At 46.6% G+C, this 23,421-nt stretch overlaps 1 protein-coding gene across 1 annotated transcript in view; it reads right to left on the bottom strand.

The window, feature by feature from the left end:
- LOC8027401 (nucleolar protein 8) overlaps positions 1–23,421 on the bottom strand; it is a 40,238-nt gene that overhangs the window by 2,978 nt on the left and 13,839 nt on the right. The window contains exons 4-12 of the mRNA XM_029982510.4: positions 23,033–23,167; positions 17,713–18,045; positions 16,428–16,655; positions 10,680–10,773; positions 7,640–7,760; positions 7,416–7,499; positions 6,413–6,591; positions 2,595–2,802; positions 192–289 (exon numbers count right to left, since the gene is read on the bottom strand). Of these exons, the coding sequence (XP_029838370.3) occupies positions 192–289; positions 2,595–2,802; positions 6,413–6,591; positions 7,416–7,499; positions 7,640–7,760; positions 10,680–10,773; positions 16,428–16,655; positions 17,713–18,045; positions 23,033–23,167 (1,480 nt within the window). The remainder of the gene's footprint in view (positions 1–191; positions 290–2,594; positions 2,803–6,412; positions 6,592–7,415; positions 7,500–7,639; positions 7,761–10,679; positions 10,774–16,427; positions 16,656–17,712; positions 18,046–23,032; positions 23,168–23,421) is intronic.

Here is a 23,421-nt window from a genome sequence, read left to right as displayed (position 1 = left end):
CAGGGCAAACATACTGCAATGGCGGAAGTGTGCAAACCCAAGAGGAGAAACACCTTGCTTCCCGCTGCTTAAAGACGACGGTAGGTAGCTCGTGCAAGCCGGACCAAATGGGACAATTCTCTAGTTCTCTGACAGACGGGTTCAGCTGTAACACGTCCATCAGCACACGGAGCAGTGCCAAGGTAACTTACCGAGCAGCCTCCGATCTCCGGGAACAAAAAAAAAGAGCGGCCGATCCACTTCTGTGGCAAACCGCTCGTCGTCCACCTCCTTGATCACTGCATCATTGCTGCAAGAAGAAAAGGAAGGGGACTACTGCTTTAAAGGGGCAGTGCAACGGTTTTAAAGTTGAAAGAATTTCCAGTTTATATTTTTTATATTGTTTATACAAGCCCAAGTGACCAAAAACGCGTCACCTTTCCCCAAAAAACGACTATTCTGCTACGTTATCGCAAGGCAAAAAAACGAATTATTTGCCGATCTGCAGCCGCCAGTGGCGGCTACGGGAACTAAAATGACAGTGTCTCTGGGGGATACGCGGAAGTCAACAAACCCTGTCCCCCTCCGCTGCTACACTCGCCGTCAGCCTCGTGGCGAAGTGTCCTTTGTGTCGATCGCTCGCCGCGACCTTCGACGAGGCTAATCCTTTGAAAGTCGACAATCGCAGAGGAAGCGGCTGGGGTCTCTGAAGAGAGGGCCCAAGGGAAAACCACGTGAACCCCCAGAGACGTCACTTGAAAGTCGGCGTGGAGTTGAGAGACACTTCGACCTTCGATTTGTTCCATTTTTTTAAAATAAGAACTAGCGCTCGCAAGAAAATGCGGCTTTCGGTTTTTCGTTCCATAGGTGACGCAGATTAATTTACGCAGTTAATTGGCCAAAGTCTGAAAATTGTTGCACAGCCCCTTTAAAGGCTGGCCGTTCCTCGGCGAGTCTATTACTTGGTGATGTGCATGCCATCATTCCTCACATCAGTCAAAATGACTCAAATAAAACAATGCTGAACCAAGTGGTGGACTGCCCCTGACCCGTTATTGAACGTCGAAAGATTGATCAGTCCTTAGAAGGGTAAATCTGTGAAATTTAAGTATGGTCAAGGGGAAGCAGACAGATAGCTCTTTCAGATGCAAGGTAGAATTAATGTGCAAGGAAGTGAGCGAATTAAGAAGGAACACTGGTCTTGGACCTTTCTTTCCTACTATTTTTTAGCCAAGCCCAATAAAACAGCACAGGCTCGTTCACATTTCTGTGCTGATTTCAAATATCTGTTACTTTTTTCAAATTGGTAGGTTAGTTGTCAGGATAATTATAATTAACAAGACTGTTTCCAGAAACAATAGCAAAAAAACATTTTTAAAAAGGAATGTTTTAACATGTCGTCAGATACTACAAATTATGAAGAATACAATGTTGGGAGCACTTTTTAGATTGAACCATTATTAGTGACTTTTCAGCACATTGAAGTTCAGTGCTCAATGCGTGGCTACCAAGCAATAGAACAATAGCTTTGTTCGATTTACCTGCACTGGTGCAAAAAGTCATATCTCGGTACACATACCGGAATTCCTTACACCTTTATGCACCGTGCAGGAGGTGCAGGTAAATCGAACAAAGCTAATAGTTCAGTTAAAACTTTTTTTAGACCTATGTCGAAAAATCTGCTTCCAACATTACATGCTTTGCACATCTAACTACATGTTGCTAAACAAGTTATATTTCAGTCTGCCCTAGATGCTGAGATATTCCTCCTAAAAATTTATGACGAGTCCAAAATTTGTGTTTTGAGAAAGTGTTGTTTTAGCATCAGCTTCAGTGCAACTTCAACTCACATAGACATTATATATAAATGATATGTCTCAAATATTAATCTTCAAAATAAGAAACTTTGCAGATCAAAAGAAAAATACCTGTAAATTTAGAAATCACCATTTTCCAATTTTTTAGCGATTGTTTGACTCTATGGAGACATGTCTACCCTTAACAAATAAAAAAAAGATTGGCCATCCCGTTTTTCTGGCTAAATATTTGTGGCAAGAAACTACCAAAATGTCCCACACCGCATTGAATTCATGCAATGTCCAACAAGACTCCCCGCAGCCGCCATGCTCCAGTTAATATAGAATGCGCTCGAGTTCAAAACCGATTAAATTTGGAGGGAAATGCTGGGTCACGCCTCCAAGGTGATAAGCGGACAGCCAGCACATAATTTTACCGCAAATCAGCGTAGCTAGAAATATGATAAACATAAGAGAAAAAAAAAAGAACTGCAACCGGCGAGTTAAATTTTCTATTCACCGATGCCACCTAGCCAACAGCACCAGAGGCATGCAGCCGATTTCATATAAAGAACCTTGGAAAACAGCAGTCAGAAGATGCATATATGCGCACCATATTCACCAATGTATGATCGTACAACGAGGCATAAAAAAAATGGAAACACCCAATTTTGCATGCTGCCCTTAGCCCATTTTGGAGGTTGAACAACAGCAAATGTGTTCGATCTACACACGCCTTTGACCTTATCCAAGAAATTCCTGAAGGGCATCGCTGAAGCACTGGGGCGACCCAGACACCAGAAGAGCCCCGCCACTCACCTCTGAGGTAGTGGCTGCCTGCCCGCCTTTGCCGCAAATGCCGCTCCCTCCGTGCCGACGCCGTCTTCCTCCTCTTCCGAAGAGTCGTGCTCAAAGGGCGTTTGCTCCCACGGATTTACCTTGAGTCTGGACTTGTCCACAGACTTCACGGTGTCTCTGTACTCCTCCTCTTCCATGCCCTTCGCCCTTTCGTTCTCCGCAAAAGGGTCTTGCAAGGAAAACAGTCGAATGAGAGGTTACTACGTGACTATTTCCTATTGTTGCAATGTGGCAGTCAGTGTCATTGCTTAGCATATCGGAGGCACCCTGTGCGGAACTTTACCCTTTCGGCTAGACGTCAACCGCGCCGGCTCGTATTGCCATTGACTGTACCGCAGGCAACCATTGAGATGAAAAGAAGACTACAGTGAAAGCTCGTTAATTCAAACCCCATTTATTCCACATTTTTTTAACAATTCAAACAAACTCTCGTGGTCCTACCCCGCTGCATAAAGATCTATATATAAAAAAAATTTATTCGCTCACGAAATAGTTTTGGCACCGATAATTCAAACTGCGTGCCGTGCTATGGCACCGCCGTGCGTGGCTTAGGGAACTGCCGATGGCAGCCTTCGCAACCGAGTCATAGGTGGCATGGCCATCGTAACTCACATACAGAGCCTGTATTACAGAGTTTCCAAAAGCTCGATCGGGATCATGTGGCTTAAGGGTCGCAATTGCAATACGAGCTGCAAGGAGGGGGGACGAACACGTAAATTGTCTGGGAGTGTCTCCACTCTCCACCTTTCTGCCTGCTTTCCTCCTCGCCATGCGACAACGCAGCGCATGCATACTTGCGACCGATCGGCAAGGGAGGCCTCCAGCATTAAATTGCAAACGCTTCACATTGTTTGAGATGTACCCTCTCTTTAATCTAAGCTCTCTACTATCCCACCTTTTTTTTTTCTTTTTTTGTCATCTCAGTTTACTGTTTTTTTTTTTTTCTTCGAGTCTTTGTCTGGTGTGCGGGTTCGAGCACATCTGTCTGAGCCATATCAATATCCGACTGCAAGCTGTGTCGCCGTGCCACCTTCACCTTCGCGATGTCATTGGTTCGTGGAAAGTACCGTGCCAAAAACGTTTAAAGAAAAAGTAGAAATTCTGTGCAGACTCGATACAGTCGATCCTCATTATTTCAAACTAAGAAGCAGGTCCCATCTTATGCGTCTCCATGGGAGGAAACTCCCAATAATTCAAACTTTGCTTTCTTCAAACAAGTATTCGGCCCCCTCGAGTTTGAATTAACGAGATTCAACTGTACTGGGAGTGCGAGCAAGTTTGAGATCGCAAGGCAGTATGAGATCCCCAAGAGCATGTTGTCAACGTACCGTATTTACTAGAGTAATAGCCGCACTATTTATGAACAAGGCCCTTGCGTCTACTTTCGCACAGAACAGATATAGAGCCAATCATTGCGCTGCGCAGAAGTAACATAGCGAATAACCAGATCCAGAACACGATGCTCCATAGAAATAGAATCTTCACAGATGGTGTCTTCGCACGAAAACGTTATCTCTGTCCACTAAACAGCTGGAATCATGCTGTCCATCGCGGTGATTGGCAATCTGCGTGCTCCGCAAAAAAGTGAACCCTTAGGTTTTCTTCATGAACAGTGCGGCTATTCCTCGAGTAAATACGGTACGTTCGAAACAAGAAGAAAGTCTAAGATGCCTACAAAGCTGAAGCTTTTCCTTCTGAGCAATTGTCCCACTAATTGTGGACAATTGCTCACCTCACAAGGTTCACATAGAGCCGAAGGCTATTAAATTAACTTTCCTTGCACCAAATACGGCTGCAGTTCTGCGAACGACGAACCAGGGTGTCGTAAAGAATACAGTCATTCTACAGGCGCCACATGCTCGAACGGCTGATTTTGCACACAAGGAACCAGAACTACTACTCCGTGACACTCCTCACTGCGATGCAGGTGCTGGTGTAGTTCTGGAATCAAGTTTCAGCAGCAACAATCGCCAATTGTCTTCGCCACTGTGGCTTTAGCGTTGCAAGCACGGAGGCGACAGGTGACTCCGTACAGCACATGGCGGTTTCTGCGAATGTGCTTGAGGTGCTGGAAGGCGTTAGTTGTCGACGCGGACGGCAGTGTGTGGTGCCCTGAGATACAAGGGTTGCCGGTGAAGAACCCACTGAGGAAGACAAGAATGACGAGGAAGACGAGGAAACACCAGCCCGGCCAAGCGCGTCGCAGGTTATGGAGGCGCCCATTGTTGCGATCTTCTTCTTCGGTTACAAAGAAGGTGAAGACACGTTCCGCTACATTCGCGCACTTGAACATGGGTTGATGCAAGTCACCTACCAAAAGAAGACGCAGAAAGTGATGACTGATGTTTTAATAAAGTTGTCAGTTTCTGGCGTTTCCCACTGCTTTAGATGCAGATATGTGTCTTTTTTCTTCGACTTTCGTTGGTTTGAACTTAGTTTAATTTACATTTTTTTAACGTCCCCTTGAAATTCGAATTATTGAGCTTTTACTGTATTCAGTTATACTCCACGAGCACGGAGCTCTGGTGTCTATTTCAGCAGGAGATGTCGCGTCCTAATTTCAGAATTTGCCGAAAAACGTTGGTGCAAACCAGGCTTCGATAAACGTGAAGTGTTAGCTGCCTTTTGACCGAAGGCAGTAACAAATAAAGAAATAGCTTTGGTGGAGTAACTAAGACAAATCTGTACAAGGTACTCAAATTCCTGGACTGAATCTCAAGAACAACCTTAACCAGACACTCGTAACCATTAGGCTAATGCACCATGTACAAAGGCCCAAACGATTAAAACTCTCGAAGGTTAGTTCTAGATATTCAATAGATTTAAGTGACTGCGACATAATCCGAATTAATCCCTCGGTTGCTAATCACGAGTGTTTCTTATGCCGTCCATTTAGGGCCAGAATGCCCGACCAGGAGTCCGGCTTGTGTTTCGGTTTCAGAGCTTGTTTTCTGTGCCCTCTGGCAGATGGTGGCACTACCACTATTGCTCCACCCCATGTTATTTTAATGTTTGCTCCAAATTCCCAACAAGCAAAAATTTTATTATCTCAGGAAAAAAAAAAAAGAAATTGACGTCTAGTCTATGTACTACGTGTGTAGGGAGAGGTAATACAGCCTTAAAATTCAAATTCATTGTGAAGATACACTTTAGCTGAAGACTGAAGAATAAATACAAAATAGTTAATTTGGAAGTTATGAGTTTTTTCCGCAATGAGTCGTGCCACCTCTCTGATGACTCGAAAACTTTATTTAAAATCAACAATTTGCACGAAAATTTTAGAAGCCTTCTACATAGTCTCCAGATGTTGTCTGCTGCTCTCCATCTCCCTGCACGGTTCCAACATCGTACAGTGAGGAAGTACCAAATGGACGCATCAGATGGCCAGGAATTGTAGCGAGAGCAACTGACAACAACTGGAGGCAAAGTGCAAGTTTTCTTTCATTCCAGCGCAAACTGCCGATTTTAAAGAATGAGTCGTGGTATGTTTCACGAACACAAAAATTAGCATGCAACGGGTTAGGAGCAATTCAAATTACCCGAAAGACGCAAACAGACTCAAACTTGTGGCTAACGCATAAACGGTAAAAGCCAAGGGGTGGGCACGCAATTATACACAAACACGCGAGATACGGGTGCCGATGACGCAGACTGCAGTGCAATCGTGCTTGGGACCTCTCGGTCTCCGGCATAAGCTTTTGCTCCGCGTGCTCTAAACTGCAGCGTCGCGACATGCTCGGCCGAGGTTCTCAACGAGATGCCTACGTTCCCGGACTCACCGATTACGCCGTTTCCCAGCTTCCGCTCGAACAGGTGGGAGAAGCTGAACCCTTCCGCCCCCTGGGCCCGTCCCACGTCCAGGGCGCTTTTGAGGGCGCCGCTCACCTCGTAGAACTGCTCTCCGGACACCTCGGGGGGCGGAGCCGTCTCGGGCACCTGCTCCGCCCCTTTCTTCTTCCTGCGGGAGGGCGGGGAACGCCAGTCACTCGGTGGCTCCCTCCCCCAGTAATTTCGAAGATTCGACTGAGTACGCCAAAAGCAAAGCTTCTAGGGAACCGGGGAAACGTGAGCCTCGGTGTTTCAACGAGACTTCATCGCCTTCTAGGGCCCGCTTCGGAAAGCCAACTTCTCCCAGCAACTTGACGTCGCAACGCCGGCAACACGGGCCGCCCGCGTTCGCATGCAGCAACCGAACTGCCACCATTTGCATGATCAACATTGTTAAATTTTATTTTTCTTGGACCATTTAGGTATGCAGTTACACATTATAAAAGAGTTTTAATACCTATAAATGGCATTGAGAGTACTAATTCGTCTTTTCAAAACGATTTATTCCCAAAATATATCCATTTTCATACCAGAACAAAGCCTTTAGTTGTCGTCGTCACCGCCACGGGAGTGTCACGTGAAAATATTGCGTCCCCGATTGCTGTTGCCACTTCAAACGACTCCGAGTTGTTCGAGTTAATCGTCCGTTTCGAGCCGGACGCGACCTCAGCAATTTGTGTCGCAGCGCCAAAATCTAGGGACAGCCAGGGAACAACTTGCCAGCAATACCGAAATGGCTGGGAAAGCTGCCCTGTCTGAAGCGGGCCTAATAGAAACACCAAGACGCTCATCTTCGACTAGAACCACGCCCCAAGCACTGTTCGTGTTCATGTTGGCGATTCGTTCGTTGGACCCACCGCTTGCATCCCATTTTTTTTGCTCTTTCGCCACGTATATTGTGTAAATACCAATGCACCGTGAAACATTCAAAAACCGCAGACAAGAAAGTCATACTTGGGCTTTGGCAAGGCATCCGACTTGACCACAAACTTGGAAGACGCCTCTTTCGCCGGGTCGAAGCGCAGCCGAGACGTGTCCCTGGAAAAGGAGCGGCATTCGTACAGGCATGCAAAAGCGGCTTTGCAGAATACGACACTACTTTTCCTTTCAGATATTGTTGGCTGAATCTGTTCCGGTAGTAGAGGCACTCTAGTCCAGCGAGAAGGGCAGTCTCTTACTTGAAGACTGGTTTCGGACGAGTCTTGGGTCCCTCCCCCAACTGGCCGCCCAGAACGTCCCGCAAGATGTTCAGGTTCCGGGATCGCTCATCACCCACCTCCGCAGAGTTGACTTCTTCGTCTTTGGTGGACCGGAAAAAATGCGAGACAGCGCTCGTCACTTCTTGTTCGGGAAACAGAAGTTGCTGGTACGCTCCGGGGCAACAAATTTCCCCAAAACTGCCGTCGGGCTAGCAGCAGGACAGGAAAGCAGCAGAAGGTAAAACGAAAACCTAGCCCAGCAGGGTTCAAACCCTGCGCCTCCGCGTAGCAGCTGCTTGCACTGCAAACTTGACCGCGCACATGGCGACATGTCTCTAAATGGAGATCTTGTCAGCATCAGCCTCACGCCACTACCACGCTAGAAGTAACAACAAATATCAGCTGATTGTTACGAATAACTAAGAGAACTAGATCAATAAAACAAATTCTGTAAGGAAACTAAATGGCTAGAAAACAGCTGTACAACACAGAACTCTATTTGGAGTACCGTATTTACTTGCATAATGAACGCACCCCCCAAGTCGGCTCTCAAAATTTTGACCCCCTCCCCCCACGCGCGCGAAATGAACGCACTTTTTTATCCTGGTGCAGCGAGGTCGCGAATGCATGGGCAGTGTGGGCGAACAAAACACCTTGCAAAAGGCGTTAAAAAATTCGCAAAGATCCAACGGAAGCAAGAAAAAAAAAAACATGGAAAGGAGCTTTTTCTTTTTTTGTACAGCACAGTCTGGATTTTAGGGTTCGCGCGCCGCCGCGCGCAAGGAGGTAAGAAAGAGGAGCGGAGAAGCCCTCTAAGCAAACGAAACAACTTGCGAAAGGCGGCAAAAAAAAAAAAAAAAAAAAAAAAACACGGAACTAAAAAAAAAAAGAAAAGAAAAAAAAGAGGAGCTTTTTTTTCTTTTTTCTTACAGCGCAGTTTGGTTACGGGGGGGGGGTCGTGCATCGCGCGCACGGAGATAAGATAACCGGAGAGCCCTCGTCTAAGCAAACAAAACAACTTGCGAAAAGCGGCAAAAAAAAAAAAAAAACACACAAAAAAAACAAGGAACTAAGGGGAAAAGAAAACAAAGAGGAGTTGTTTTTCTTCTTTTTTTTTTTTACACAGCTTAGTTTGGTTACGGGGTCGGGCGCCGAGCGCAAAGAGATAAGAAGTTACTTCGATTTTTCAGGATAAAAGGTCCGTTCATTATGCTGCGAGTAAATACGGACGCAAAAATTTTACTTCGCGTAATGAACGCCCCCCCCCCCCCTAACTTTGCATCGATTTTTCGGAAAAAAAGTGCGTTCATTCTGCGAGTAAATACATACCGTATTTACTCGCAGAATGAACGCACTTTTTTTCCGAAAAATCGATGAGAACGTCCAATGTCAAGGAGTCCTGTAACCTAAACTTATGACACTGTGCTACTAGAGTATAGACCACTTACAACATAACCGCTTATAGTGCAGGACCGGGTATAACGCGGCTTTTTTAAACCACCGGTTCGCCTCCCATAGAACTCCATGTAATTACATACCGCTTAAAATGAAGGCGCGCGAAGGGAAATACCGGTTATAGTGCGGTTTCTGGAACAGCCTGCCGACCGCAGCGACCAACTGACGCAGCGAGCACGCTTCCCTGTGCGACACTAGATAACGGCGCGAGTTGCAAGCGGCACTCGCGGGGCAAGGAGGTTGCTCGAAGAAGCGGGGAGAAGCGAAGAGAGAGGCTTCAGTTGCCATAGCGATGAAGGGACGCACGCACGTGTCGTTCACGTGCGTGCTGCGCGTCCCTCTGCTCTGTGCGTTGGAAACAACCGCAACGACAGACCAATCGCAGGTCGAGGAGAAGTGTTCGTGCGCGTTGCATGCCGGTCGCGGGCCGGCCGGCCGGCTGCTTCTATCCGCAAACACGGCGTCGGTTGCGATCGTCGACATAGACAGTGTGGTGGACGCTCATCGTTCGCCGTAAAAGCGCTATCCTTGACTGTGAATTTTCGTTGTGTGTCGCTATGATAACCCAGCACGTACTAGGAGGAAAGATCCACCTATCCGTGCGGCGATGTTGGTGACACTCTCAAGACGGCAGAAACGCCCGTGTCATTGTGTTTGTTTACTTCGACTACAGTGGTGCTTTCTAAGCATTTGTGTTTTCGAACATCGCCCGGATTTCTTATTTGGAGCATTTCATGCCCGTGCTCAAGTTGATGGTATTACGGGCACGTACCGTAGAAGGGATGCGAATTTTCACGCGTTTTCATCGCCGGAGAAAAGTGATTAGGGTTAGCAATCCTGAATGCTCACAACGACCGTCCGCAACCCGCGACGCCGTTAAAAGGCTGCGCCAGGCAAAAGTCGCTCATTTCTTTCAAAATGTGTGACACACTTGAGAGAGAAGTGTACTAGTCTGGTGAAATAAAGACTTTCCTCAAACTAAGCTTTATTTTTCATCTAACATAAAATAAATTGTTTTCAAAGGTAAGTTGTCTCATGGCATGTATTTTGGCCTGAAAAATTGATGTTTTCGTTATAGCGTGGAACCGCTTATAGTGCGGATTTTCGCGACTCCCGCGACATACGTCATACGCGGTATACACTGTACTAGGTGGCTACCCTCGCATTTCTTAACGCCCAATGAAATTAAACTCGCGCATTTTTTTTTGCCGGGGTTTGCAGCGCAACACGGTGAAAAGAGGGTTGGCATCAGGAGGCAACAGGTCCAAAGCAAACAAACATAACCACTTCTGGCAGTAAACTTGTCATGTCTTGTTTCTGTCACGCTAATACACTCGCTCAAATCGCTCTGACCGGCCTAGACCAGTCCAGAAAGTTTACTGGGAGTACAACCGGTGCAGCACAGCTTATTTTTGATACACTAGGCTACATTCAAAAGTCTAATCAGATGGCGCACGCCAGGAGTACAACAGTGCAGGTGTAACTAAGTCAAGTGAAAGTAACGTCGGTAGGAACCTACAAAACTTATCCCTCAAAGAAAGAAAAAGGACACAGCTTCACCCACCGTGAGAGTCGTCACCATCCTCGTCACTCTCTAGAAAGCGTTCGTTCAGCCTGAACCTCTCGTCCGTTCCAATCCTTGATTGGAGGGCCAGCACCTGAATGGAAAGATATTGCCGGCTCTGTCATATTCGGTACTAAACACACGCGCGCACTCGCATGCGCCACATTCCCCACCGTGCAACGGACGAACGCGGCTACGCAAACACCGTGTCAGTGGTTGGCTTGCACTTGGTACCATTCAGTTTGTAGAACATTAAGGTGTGCATTTCTGGCTGTTCAGTGCGGTGACGATCATGGTGAACTATAACAATATCCGCGGCACAGGACATTGTCCCGAATGAAAATGAGCGAAGAAATTTAAGACCGAAAATAAATGTTTGATTGGAGGACTTTGTGCTTGCAACTCAAACAAATTAAACTATTGTGCATCCCACGATGGCAACGAAGGGGCAACCAACCCGAAGCGGTGTGCTACCACTTTTTTTATACATGCAGTGTGTTTAGTAATGCTCTAAACCAGGACACTTGAGACAGACAAGAATGAACTAGAATTTTCTGCAGAAGATACGAGAAAAAAAAACTGGGCTGGCAGGGTTTCGAGATTTCGGTTCAGGTGTCAAAAGACCCCCGGGTGGTTCAAATTGGTCCTTAGCTGAAGTATGCCAGTTGCCCATTTTTGGTTTGGCACGTAAAACTGACAAATTTGTTTGACAGAGATGAGACGGAGGGAGGTCCCTCAGCTACAATTCAATGTTCAAACACTCTGCGGAAAATCGGGAAGTGATCCCAAACTCCGCACAAAGTAACAAACATTAATTTTAGGAATTGGTCGTCCTTCAAGACGACAAATTTTTGAAACAACCTTATTGCAGCAATATAATTGGCCAATGCAGGCGCAACTACAAACTCTTGTTTACATCCCCAGACAGGAACTCAGTATGCTCCCTGGGAGCAATTCGAAATTAAATCCCCATGTCAAACTATGGACAGAGCCCCCGTTGGAATGATCTGCTGGCTCAGTGTATGCATCAGTGACTCCAGTCTTTTTTAGAAGTGCTGTATCATCTGAAATTGTTATGAAATCATTCTATCCTCTTGGACTGGCCACTGCAAGGCCCACTCACAATGTTCCTAAATGTTTTTCCTTTTATGTCTATGTATGCCAATATTCAACAGGTATTCAACAGGTATACCTAGGGCCCCTGCTTGGGCCCTTGAAGAAAGACTAAACCTAGGAAAAAGAAAATATTTTTTTTCCCCTACCTGGTTAGGACAAGCAACCTCAAAATTAATGTTTGTCTAAAAAATTTTTTGTTCCCTACCTTAGGCTCGTCTCAAAATTAATGCCTGTCGAAAAAAATAATAATTTTTTTCGCTTAATGTATATGCTACAATACATATTTTTTGATTTGCGGGCGAAACTGAAACTGTACCCCTGTGGGATGATGATGATAGTGTTTGTAACCAACCAGTGTGTGCTCTGAGGTCCAGTGAACTCGGAGCACACACAAGTTGGGTACAAACGCTATCATCACCATCCCACAAGGGTAGACGGTAGTTTCGGTTTTGCCCACAAATAAAAAAATTTGTATTGTAGCATATACATCGGGAAAAAAAAATTTTTTTTTTCAACAGACATTACATTTTTAAAATTGCATGTCCTTCCCAGGTAGAAAATTTTTTTTTTCCCTTGGTTCAGTGTTTTTTTAAAGGGCAACTCCGCTCAATTTCGGAAATTTTGGGATGAGTGATTTCACACTAAAAAGCACTAATAAAAGAAACCACATCATTTGCTTTGCAAAAAAATGGTATACATATTGTTAAATTTTCCTTAAAAACATGAGCAGAAATCGAAACCGAAACCTTGGCTCCGTCTGGCAGCATTGGCCTTGGGCCGCCAAAAACATGGCTATCACGTGGTACGAGATGTCACATGATTTTCTGCGCAACGACGGGCAGGATCGGGGCGGGCTGGCGGGCCACATTTGGAGCGGTCGTGTGTCAGGTGCAACTGTCATCTGCACTGCACTCTTCCCCTTGTTTTGGTGTCTACCACATTTGACGTCTGCACAACTGCGGCATCAGTCTGCGCACGTAGTGTGAACGAAACTCCAAGTAACGATAAACACAAACAATGAGACTATGAACGGCAGTTGTGGCGCAGGAAAGGGCGGGACGACGGACGGCTCCCAAGCAGCATGTTGTGCAGGTGTGTTACGGCAATTGTGTGGACACCGCTAAGCGTCGAGAGGAAATGTTGCTGACGACACCCGTTACGCTTGTCTGGAGAAATAAAAACAAACAAAATGGGGCAATAGTGAAGGCGTTTAGCTCAATGTTGGCTACGACAATGCCGTAGCCTTGACTGCACTGTTGATCGCACCTCAATTTGCCCACTAATGCTGGAGAGGAGACAACCTCCTTTCCAGCATTTGCTCTGCTAAAGTGGAAAGGGATGAAAGAAATATCCCCTGAACTCCTAACTTGTCACTTACTATAGTTACTCTCGAAGCGAATATTGCATCATTCGAAACTGATATAAGAAAATTCGAATGTCACACAATCCTAAAATATTGCATGATTAATGTTTCCTTTGAGAACAGTTTATTTTGTGACATACATCCGCACCAAGCACTTAAAGGGACACTGACACCCCCCCAAAAAATTTTTTTATTTTTTGCCAGGGGCTTCATTATGGTGTCGGAGGACTACCCAATTAATATTTTGCAACAGAGTAGCGTATTTTTTTAATAAAGCCAAAAGACGCAACTCCTCGAAACCGAAACCGAAACCCGACGGAGGTCGGAGAAGTGGAGAGAAGAGAGTGAGTGGCGGAAGTCACGCGGCTACACCCGACCGTGCGTTTTTTTTTTTTTTTTCCCTCCTCTCCGGTAGCAGACGACAGGACATGCGGCGCGCGATGCGGCGTGCGGGAACTGCTCGCCGTGCGATTTTTTTGCAGTTATGTTTGTTCCGCTCGTTGTTCTGTACTCCAAGATGAGTTGTTTTGTACATTGAGGAGTTGGAGATGAGTAGTGAGTGCCCGTGGTGAATTTCCATGATCGGCTCCGAAAAGAATACACCCAAGATGTTGCGTGAACAGCTGGCTCACATTTCCTGCATCCGAAAAAAAGTGGCATTGTGCGACAGAGTTTCCGAAAGATCAACGGGATCGGGACCAACGGCTGGCTGCAATTCCTGTAGAACATATACGGGCACCTCGGAAAGCGGACGTTACCTGATTTATATGCTCCTTGCATTTTGTGGAAAGTGATTAGATTGAGCTCGCAGGTGTCAAAACGGAAATCCCATACCATTTAATTCAGCGAAGTATCGTCCACAACATTAGTTTGTTATTTTTTTGCTTGTTTCTTCAGTGATGATTGTAAAAATATATCTATATATATATGTAAACATCAAAAAATGTTTGAAAAAAAAAAAAAAAAGTTTCACGGGGGATCGAACCCGGTCCTACCGCGTGTGAACCGGACGTCTTTTCGACTGAGCTACTGGGGCATCGCCTTTCTGGTGAATCTCTTTCCTTAGTAATAATGCAGCCGGTAAACTGTAAGTTGGAAAGTTTGCTGTCGATTTTTCTCTAGCAAAAGCGCTCCCGGGTCGAAGTCGGGAAGCACCACGCTTTGGGGACATTCGCACCTAGTAAAGAAATCGTACGCGTGCATATTGAACTCGAAGTAGACACGTCGTGCTTGACGTTTGCGGGAGCGATGTCTTCAGCCACGAGAAGGGAGCGACGGCTCGGCGACGTCTTCGTACAAATCGGCTTGGTGGCCGGGCGTGTCGTACGGGATGAATACCAATTCTTCTGATCAGTCCCAAATTTCTCTTTTAACGGTAGACAGAATTCGCCGGTACCGCGAACGACAGTTCTGAAATAGAGGTCCCACGCCCGTCGTCCGCTGCCATCACCGTCCCCGCGAGTCCCACGATGATACGCGAAACGACGAACGCACAGAATGCTTCCGGTTGTCTGTGGAACGTTTTTTTTCAATCAACGTATTTACAGCTTTTTAGAAGCCACAAAAAATGGGTTTCATATTTTTTTCTATTTTTAATATTGCGTGTGTGCCTTCAGTGACCCACGACTTCGATTAAATTTGGTGGTCGCATCGATACCTTAGAAAACGGCCCGTGACCGCGAAAAAGAGAGTGAGCGAGACTCGAACCGGCCAGTTCTTGGTCGGCGGTTTTCGGGCGGAAAGAAACCGAATTTCGAGCCGCAAATTCTGTTCTGGGTAGTTGAGCTCTCATATGTCACGTACAACTAAAAACCTCAGCGAGCATAAATACCCTGTCAGTGTCCCTTTAAAAAATGTATTGTTTTTTTTAGTTCAGTGCTTTTAGAAGCAATTCCGAGACAAACATATCCTCCTATTTCGAGTCGATGTGCCGAAATATCAAAACTGCTCCCATCTCAAAGTTTGTCTAAAACGTAATTATGGCATTAATATACTATATATTTTTTTTTTTTTAGCGAAGTTTCGTTTTGTGACATTTGTCCTATGCAGGCAGTTAAATATATAAGTATTTTTGTGAGTTCTGTGTCTCTGTAAAGCTTTACAAACGAAATGAAACAAAACGAACGGGGACTACCGATGGGCCTGGGGTCTGGGACAGTATCACGGAATTCAGTGGGTTACTGGTTTTATTTGTGTTGCTTGGCAAGTTTTGTGCTTCCACATGTGCTTTTCTTTTTTACCTCAACTTTTGGGATCATCTTTGGGAGCTAGACTTGCTGCACCGTCACCAGGACAAGGCCAATTCGCAACTTGTTCCCTTAGAAGGGGCCGTGTAAATGTGACTCGGTCAAGGTCACTCATTGCGAGCATTTATATGTCTTGAAGGACATGTATGTCTGTAGGATGTGCCTCTCCATGACCTTGCCCTTGGCTGAGTGGTTGTTGGCTCAGAGGCCCTGGCCGCAGATCGGTGTCTCAAAGAAGCGTTAGTTAGTCCCGGCCGGTTCCCTGACATTGCACCCAGAAAGCGACTTGTGTTGCAATGTTTTGGGGCTGCCGTAGTCTACAATAAATGCAGTCTTTTGGTGGGATGAATGCAGTGAGAGTGGCGGGTCTGGCCGGCACTCTGCTCGTTTATCCGCTGGTCCCGATGCGAGTCTTGAGTCCTTTTGTTTTGGGCAGGTGCCCTAGTTTAAGCCCAGAGTGTTGAGTTGCCTTTAAGGGCGTGTCTGCCTCTGGGCAGTATATTTTGCCCCGTTTCAGAGTATGCTTGTGTGCCTTCAGAGCCGTGCATACAGACACAGAGAAAGTTCCAAGGCTCACCAAAGTCCAAGGTCTAATGGACAACTTTGGAACTTTCTCTGGGCCTGTCGTCGGACAATCAAGACTTGGGTATCGTTTATTAGTTTTTGCACCGGCACTCTCATTCCCACTTGCAATTTGTTCGAGCTGTACCAAACGGTTTGAAGCATTTTGTTATCTCTTTGATGGGTTGCTTTTAACTGTGTGTTCATGGTCAACGGGTTAGATAACCCTTGATTACAGTTTGGTCGTTGTTCTTCGTGGCCACGCTGCACGAAAATCTGTCCGAGTTTTGTTTTTAGAGTCGAGCGCTCGCTAGCGTTTCGTGTGTCGAGTCGACTTCCATCGCCGTGCGTGACTTTTTATCACTAATGAAGTTTTGCCATTTTTTTAATTTTTACCTTTTCGTATTGCCTTACGCCTGGCGTGGTTAGGACGAGAGGCGACATACGGTCGTGGGGACTCACCTTCTGTCCCTTCTTGCCCTCAAAGTGTGGTCTGAGACGGAAGTCCCTCTCGAGCTGCTCCACCTCATCTGCCGGCTCTTCTCCAGAGTCCTCTTCAAACAGGGAGAACTTGGTGAGGGGAGGCGTGCGTGCCGCCGCCGACGGCCCTGTCGTCCGGTGGCGATTTCCCTCTTCCTCATCACTGTCCTCAAACAAGGTCTTCCGGTTGTTCTTCTGAGCCGCGGCATCCTGCAGGGAAGTGGCAACACTTTTAAGTTGCCACCAATGTGGGGGGAGGGGGTAATCAAGGCCAAAAGGGTTATGCCGACGATTAGGCGATGAAAAAAGCAGACCGCATACGTTCCGCTTCACTTTACGACAAATTGCAGCGGAGGCTACGAACCGCCCCAGTGATTCCGTCGTCGCAAATGTATCAAGCAATGATGCGCTCCGCACGTCGCCGCATCCCTTCCGCAAGTCGTGTGACACTCTCGCGGCATGGGATCAGCTCGGGTGGCTCATTGCGTCCTCTGCAGTTCGTCGTAAGGTGAAAACCGGGAGAGTCGATTCAATCGGCGCGGTACGGCTGCCAAAAGGAAGTCTGCAAAAGTGAGCAGAAAGGCAGACATGGAGTAAAATAACACCCGTACAACGTCCGCCCACACGAAAACCAGAAGAGGTGAAGATTGAACTCGTCACCTTTTGGGTACCACGAGTTTAATTTCGAAAACGAGTAAGAAACTTGCAGGAGCCGTATACGTGCTTTTATTGTCGGACTTCAAAATTCATTAAACTCGCATATATAGAGGAGGAGGAGGAGGAGGGGGGGGAGACATTTTTTTTACATCAGGATGTGGGAATAAACAATACAAGGCATACTGAACCTACCCAGGCTTCAGCTGTTTTTGCGGGAAAATGCCAACAGTAGTTTCTGAACAGGGAGGGCAGAGTTCAAGTTGACAAACAAATCGTGTGTCTTCAACGAGTGGCAGCTAAACTAACATGCCCAATGATCACCAAGAGGAGAATGACAGGAAGGTCTTTTGCTTGTCCCGCCTCTGTCGTGCGTGTACAATTGACGATGCTTCTGCCTCTTGAAAGCTTCAAGCGAGCACGTCTGTCTAAAGCGAGGCTGGAGGCAACAAAGCATACTAGAGGCCGGCCATCTCTAAAGAGACGGCTTGCTGTTCCCATCCTGTCAATGATGATAGTCTGCTTTGTAGTTTCATAGCTCTATTGTTCTCTTTTTCCTTCGTTCTCTCGGGGCCACCGGCGTCAGTGCTACCCTCGCAGTCCGGCGACTCACCACCGAAGTGAGGGCAGACCTGAGGAGCTCCTTCTGAGACCTGGCCTGGGCCACCCGCCGCTCCAGAGACGCCAGGCGCTTGGCGTTGTCCGCCTGGTGCTTCTCTTCCCCGCTCGGCCGGCTGGAGGCCTCCCAGAAGCTCACCACGCCCCCCGAGGACCAGCCCCGGGGGTTCCCGTCACCTCCGTCGGGCCCAACTTCGTCGCGAGACGCCGACGCGTCCGGCGTCCGGCGCAGCCCTCCGACCCCGGAAGACGGAGGCGTGTGTGCAGCCTCGTCGTCTTCGAAAAGCGACGCCTTTGCCTTCGCAAAATCTGTCGCAGAACTTGCTGCCTAGTAGAAAGAGAAAAAGGAAAGCTTTATACATTTAAATGCAAAGATAATAATACAGTCTTAGCTCATTAAAACAGACTTTGATTTTGACCACGATTTTGGCCTGTTGTAAAAGGAGTATGTTGTATGCAGATATGAAGTTAAAGGGGCCCTGCAATGATTTTTTTACTAATTTTTAATTTGCACCGAACCTGAGTGCACTGAACGTAGTAACTTAGTGAAACTTTTCTTTTCTCGAAATTCCCTTTATTTTAAAAGTTATAGGCAAATTAAAATTACAAAAGCAAGCAAAAAATAACCTCCCTCATGACGTCCTTGGTTGCTTGAGAGTGGCCGTCAACTAGAAGAGGGGTAGTGAGCTTATCGAGCGCTCACGGCTGCCGCACTCTGAGTCGACGGCGCGAGAGGGCGACATTGAAGCATGTTCTGGATAGGCTGTATGCAGCGGGCAGCCAGAGCGGCTCTCATTGCATTTGCTGTGCGATTAAATACTAATTCGGCATGACACTTCATTGGTCACAAACGACAGCAAATACGGGCTAAAGATCAGTTCACAATGGGAGCTGCTTTGCGCTGCCATACCGCGAAACGGCCAAACCGCAAGACAATGCTTTTCGCCGAAGGCCTTCGGAACGCTCGGAGCCGGTCGGATCCTCCTGCCCAAACAACCGCAGCGCTGCCGCGTACATCCGTAACCTTTCTGTGTCGGCGCCTGATCCCACTACTCCTTTCTAGTATGCGTCGCCTTTACCACCACTTGGTGGCGGGTATGTCGACGGGTCATTTCTTGTTTCCGTACTTTATGAACTGCATTCGTTTCTTTTTTTGAACTAAAATACTGAACAAAAACTACTTTTATAACGAATTGAAACGGTTCGCGCCACTTATATTTTGTATTTCGACTAAAAAGAAGCTTTTAGCGGCTCTGACCAGTAGTAAGCCCAGGACCAAAAACGTCACATTTTGCGCGCTTTCGGTACCGCGGGTCGCCCTCGTCGGTGGAGAAGGTTTCCACGTCGTCCGGTTAAAATATGACGCACTGATATTTAGTTACTCTCTCCGTGCCCGCTGGCTTGCCTGAACCCCAAGAGACGTGGAAACCGCAAAAAAGGTGGACGCTTATATATGATTGCAGGGCCCCTTTAAGTCAATGGTATGTAGAGAAAAACTAACCAAACTTCACAAATCGGTATGTTATATCCAAATGTCTGTTGTAACCAGGTCTGTTATAATGAGCGTGCACTATAATAATTATTATTATTGTTACTTCTGGATGCCTCCTAAAAAAATACAATGGTCTTCTGTTTACAGTCACCGACCGATTTTTCAGATGCCGATAATTTGGACTTGTTCAATATTTTCAGGGAGTCTAGCAAATTATTATTTTAAAATTCCCCGACTTTTCCAGGTTTTCCCTGACAATTTCAGGTGAAATTCCCTGACCACTGTAGAGACGGGTAAATATGTAACACCATTACAACACAAGGCATTTTTTATTTACAGGACACAACTATAATCAGCACAAATTAGGGTATCTGACTATAGTGTCTAATATTGCACAAAGTTTATGCAAAAAACAATGAGATGCACAATGGCGATGCCTGATAGCAGCTTAATCCGAAAGACGGACGCAATACTATGGCAGATGGTATATCCTACTCGTCCTTCTCTAACTGAAGTTTTGCAGCGACTTCACAGGCGGAAAACATGAGAGGGAAGAGTGAGGCCGATGCTGCTGTAAAACGAAGGAATCCGTGAATCGCTACAGAGTTTAAACTCCAAATAATCTCGGCCTTTGTCACAGCACTCTTCAATAGAAAGCTGCTCATCAACGTCTCCACACTTGTTGTGGAAACGCAAATGAGAGAAGTCCAGATTGGGAACAGTTTAACTGACACTTCAAAGCAGCAAGGTGCTTTTTGCTCGATGCGTAACTCAAAACTGCTGTGCTTCCCATGTTGCTCAAAGAAAATGTTTCGTGGCACATTGAGCATTGAGCACTGTGAGGATCATTTTGCACAGGCTTAATCAAACTTGCATGTTCCGAAACAGTCCGCTGCAAACGAGCACTTTCTTGCCGCCGACATCGTCAGTGAAGATGCCGCTTCCGGAAACACAATGAAAACACGATGCTCAACCACACACGTCAATAGCTGAATGGCAGCATCGCCACGCTTATGCAGCCGTAGGGCATGGCCACCAGATTCACACTGTCGGATACTATCGGCTTAACGCTTAGATTGGATTGGGGTCTGCGGCTTTCCCATCTGTTGCTAAATATAGTGGCTCTAACTTGATCTAGAATAGTGTCGCGCCCTCAATCCAATCCAATGCAATCCAATCTATGACTTGGACTGGATTTGTCGGCTGTTTCCTTTGCATCGGGTAGCACACTCTAGATCGGGTGAGCAGAGCCCGCACTCCACCCTAAGCAGGATTTCTCGCCTATTTTTCTGTCCCCCAAGTCCTCAAGTCTTTGCCCAGGGCACTCGATGGTGTTTCCAGCTCATTTTCCCTGACTGGGCTCGCTTTTTGACAATATCCCTGACAAATCCCAGATTTTTCCCGGCAATTAAAATTTCCCTGACAATTCCCGGATTTCCCGGTCGCTAGACACCCTGTATTTTGGACCTAAAGGAGGAACTCTGACCTACCCGATAGAAATAGTGCATATTCACAACCAACGCTTCGAGCAGCTTGAAGTCCGAAAATTAGATTCTTTGGACAAAATCATTGCGAGCAATCAGCAGGAAACACCACCGAAAAGCCGCCGGTTTAGGTTCTTTGTTTGCTGCACATGGATTGGCTTGGTTTGGCAGTGCTACTTGAGCACTGCTAAGCCCTACCACTAGGTTCGCTATGCTATGGCTTTTCTTTTCTCTAGCTGCACGTCATTATCGTCATCATTGTTACCATTTTGCTTTCTTCATTCACCATTCTGCAGTTGTAAACTCACACCTCTCATCTCGTCTCTGTGATCGTGTTTTCAAACTACGCTGGATCGGACGTCACGGCCCCATCGATTCTTCCGCCGCCGCAAAGTGTCGCTAAGAGGCACAAAAAGCACTCGACCATAACGCTAGAAAAGAAGGCAGTGATTCTCAAGTTAATAGAAAGTGGCCGAACGCAAGCGGAGGCGTAACCTGAAGCAAGGAAGTATTGACAGCTTTTTTAAGCCCTCTTTGATGTAATAAAAGCAAGTTTTTTAATCTGCCGATTTTTTCGACTACCCTATTATTCAATGTTTTTTTGGTCCATGCGAAGTCTGAGAGATTGGTCAGCGACTGTAGTGCAACAACACAAATGCGATAAGCAATAAAAAAAAAGTATATATATATATATATATACAGTGTAGACCGCATATAACGTATGTCGCGGGAGTCGCGAAAATCTGCACTATAAGCGGTACCGCGCTATAACCAAAACATCAATTTTTCAGGCCAAAATACATGCCATCAGACAACTTACCTTTGTAAAACAATTTATTTTATGTTAGATGAAAAATAAAGCTTAGTTTGAGGAAAGTCTTTATTTCACCATACTTCTCTCTCAAGTGTGTCACACATTTTGAAAGAAATGAGCGACTTTCGCCTGGCACAGCCTTTTAACAGCGTCGCGGGTTGCGGACGGACGTTGCTAACGTCAGAATTGCTAACCCTAATCACTTTTCTCCGGCGATGAAAACACGTGAAAATTCGCATCCTTTATACGGTACGCGCCAGTAACACCTTCAACTTGAGCACAGGCACGAAATGCTCCAAATAAGAAATCCGGGCGATGTTTGAAAACACAAATGCTTAGAAAGGACCACTGTAGTCGAAGTAACAAACACGACGACACGGGCGTTTCTGCCGTTTTGAGAGTGCCGCCACAACATCGCCGCACGAGTAGGTGGATCTTCCCTTCTAGTACGTGCTAGGTTATCATAGCGACACACAACGGAAATTCACTGTCAAGGATAGCGCTTTTACGCGGAACGATGAGCGACTATCACAACCGACGCCATGTTTGCGGATAGAAGCAGCCGGCCCGTGACCGGCATGCAATGCGCGCGAACACTTCTCCTCGACCTGCGATTGGTCTGTCGTTGCGGTTGTTTCCAATGCAGCGGAGGGACGCACGCGCGTTTACGACACGTCCATGCCTCCCTCAGTCGCTATGGCAACTGAAGCCTCCCTCTTCGCTTCTCCCCGCTTCTTCGAGCAACCTCCTTGCCCCGCCGAGTGCAGCTCGCGGCTAGCGCCGTTATCTAGTGTCGCGCAGAGAAGCGTGCGGTCAGCAGGCTGTTCCAGAAACTGCACTATAACCGGTATTTCCCTTCGCGCGCCTGCATTTTAGGCGGTATGTAATTACGTGGAGTTCTATGGGAGGCGAACCGGTGGTTTAAAAAAGCCACATTATACCCGGTCCTGCACTATAAGCGGTTACGTTGTAAGTGGTCTATACTGTATACATATATAGTATTTAAAATTTAAACAGCCCACAAATAAATACATAATGCTACGAGTTTAGGAGGAGAACCTCTAACTTGGGAGTCCTCAAACTTTTTGTGATATCGAGGAACACCCATGTCTTCGTTTGAATGGCAGCCAAGGATCCCTTCCCGGTTCCTCAGGACCATTTGACCACTGACACATAGTGAGAGAAAACTAGAAAATGACCCAGACTCTTTCTTGGGCGGTTGCTGAAAGGGAGGTAACTGATACCCCTTTTCTATGCATATCACCTCATTCAAACTGTAATTTATAGGAAAAAATTTGCAAGTCAGCTTTGAGTGAGCGTTACAGACAGACACTAGATCAAGAGTGCCACAAAGCACACTCCGACGTGCTCTTTCCTAAATAACGACAAAAGCAAAAAATATGCGAGTGGATCGTGCAAGGTCGCACTTTCTTTCGTTGAGCCACTGTCCCATTTGCTTCGTCCACTCCCAGATTCTTGCGCGATAGAGTAAATGCAAGCGAGCCAATGTGCAGGGGGCACCTACCAGCCTCTTTTTGGCACCGGGTGGCATGGGTTTGGCGACACGTTCGGGCTCACCGGCCAGTCTTCTGAACTTCTCTTCGATGTTCTCGACCTTCACACGGACTGGGTGGACAATCCCAGAGTCGTTGGCCTGACACTGGGCAAGACGTCAAGGGCAGGGCGTCGCGGAGGAAGTGAGATCTCGTGTAGGCCAAAAAATTTCCCAGCCAACGTGGCAGGGACGGTCCCCACGAGAGAATATTTCTCCAACTATACCACTTTGTAATGGGACGGCCTGTCCTGAACTAAGGGAAAATTTTGCTGGGAAGAGAGAGTAAACCAACTTTGATATTCCTCATAAATATAGCCCTTTTTGTATTTTCGAAAAAAAAAAAAAAAGCCGTTTACAAT

The sequence above is a fragment of the Ixodes scapularis genome, unplaced genomic scaffold, assembly GCF_016920785.2.
Source record: "Ixodes scapularis isolate PalLabHiFi unplaced genomic scaffold, ASM1692078v2 PGA_scaffold2__306_contigs__length_199485367, whole genome shotgun sequence".
In the NCBI taxonomy this organism is placed as follows: Eukaryota; Metazoa; Arthropoda; class Arachnida; order Ixodida; family Ixodidae; genus Ixodes; species Ixodes scapularis.
Note: the sequence above shows the minus strand (reverse complement) of the source record. Positions and strands in the feature narration are given on the sequence as shown.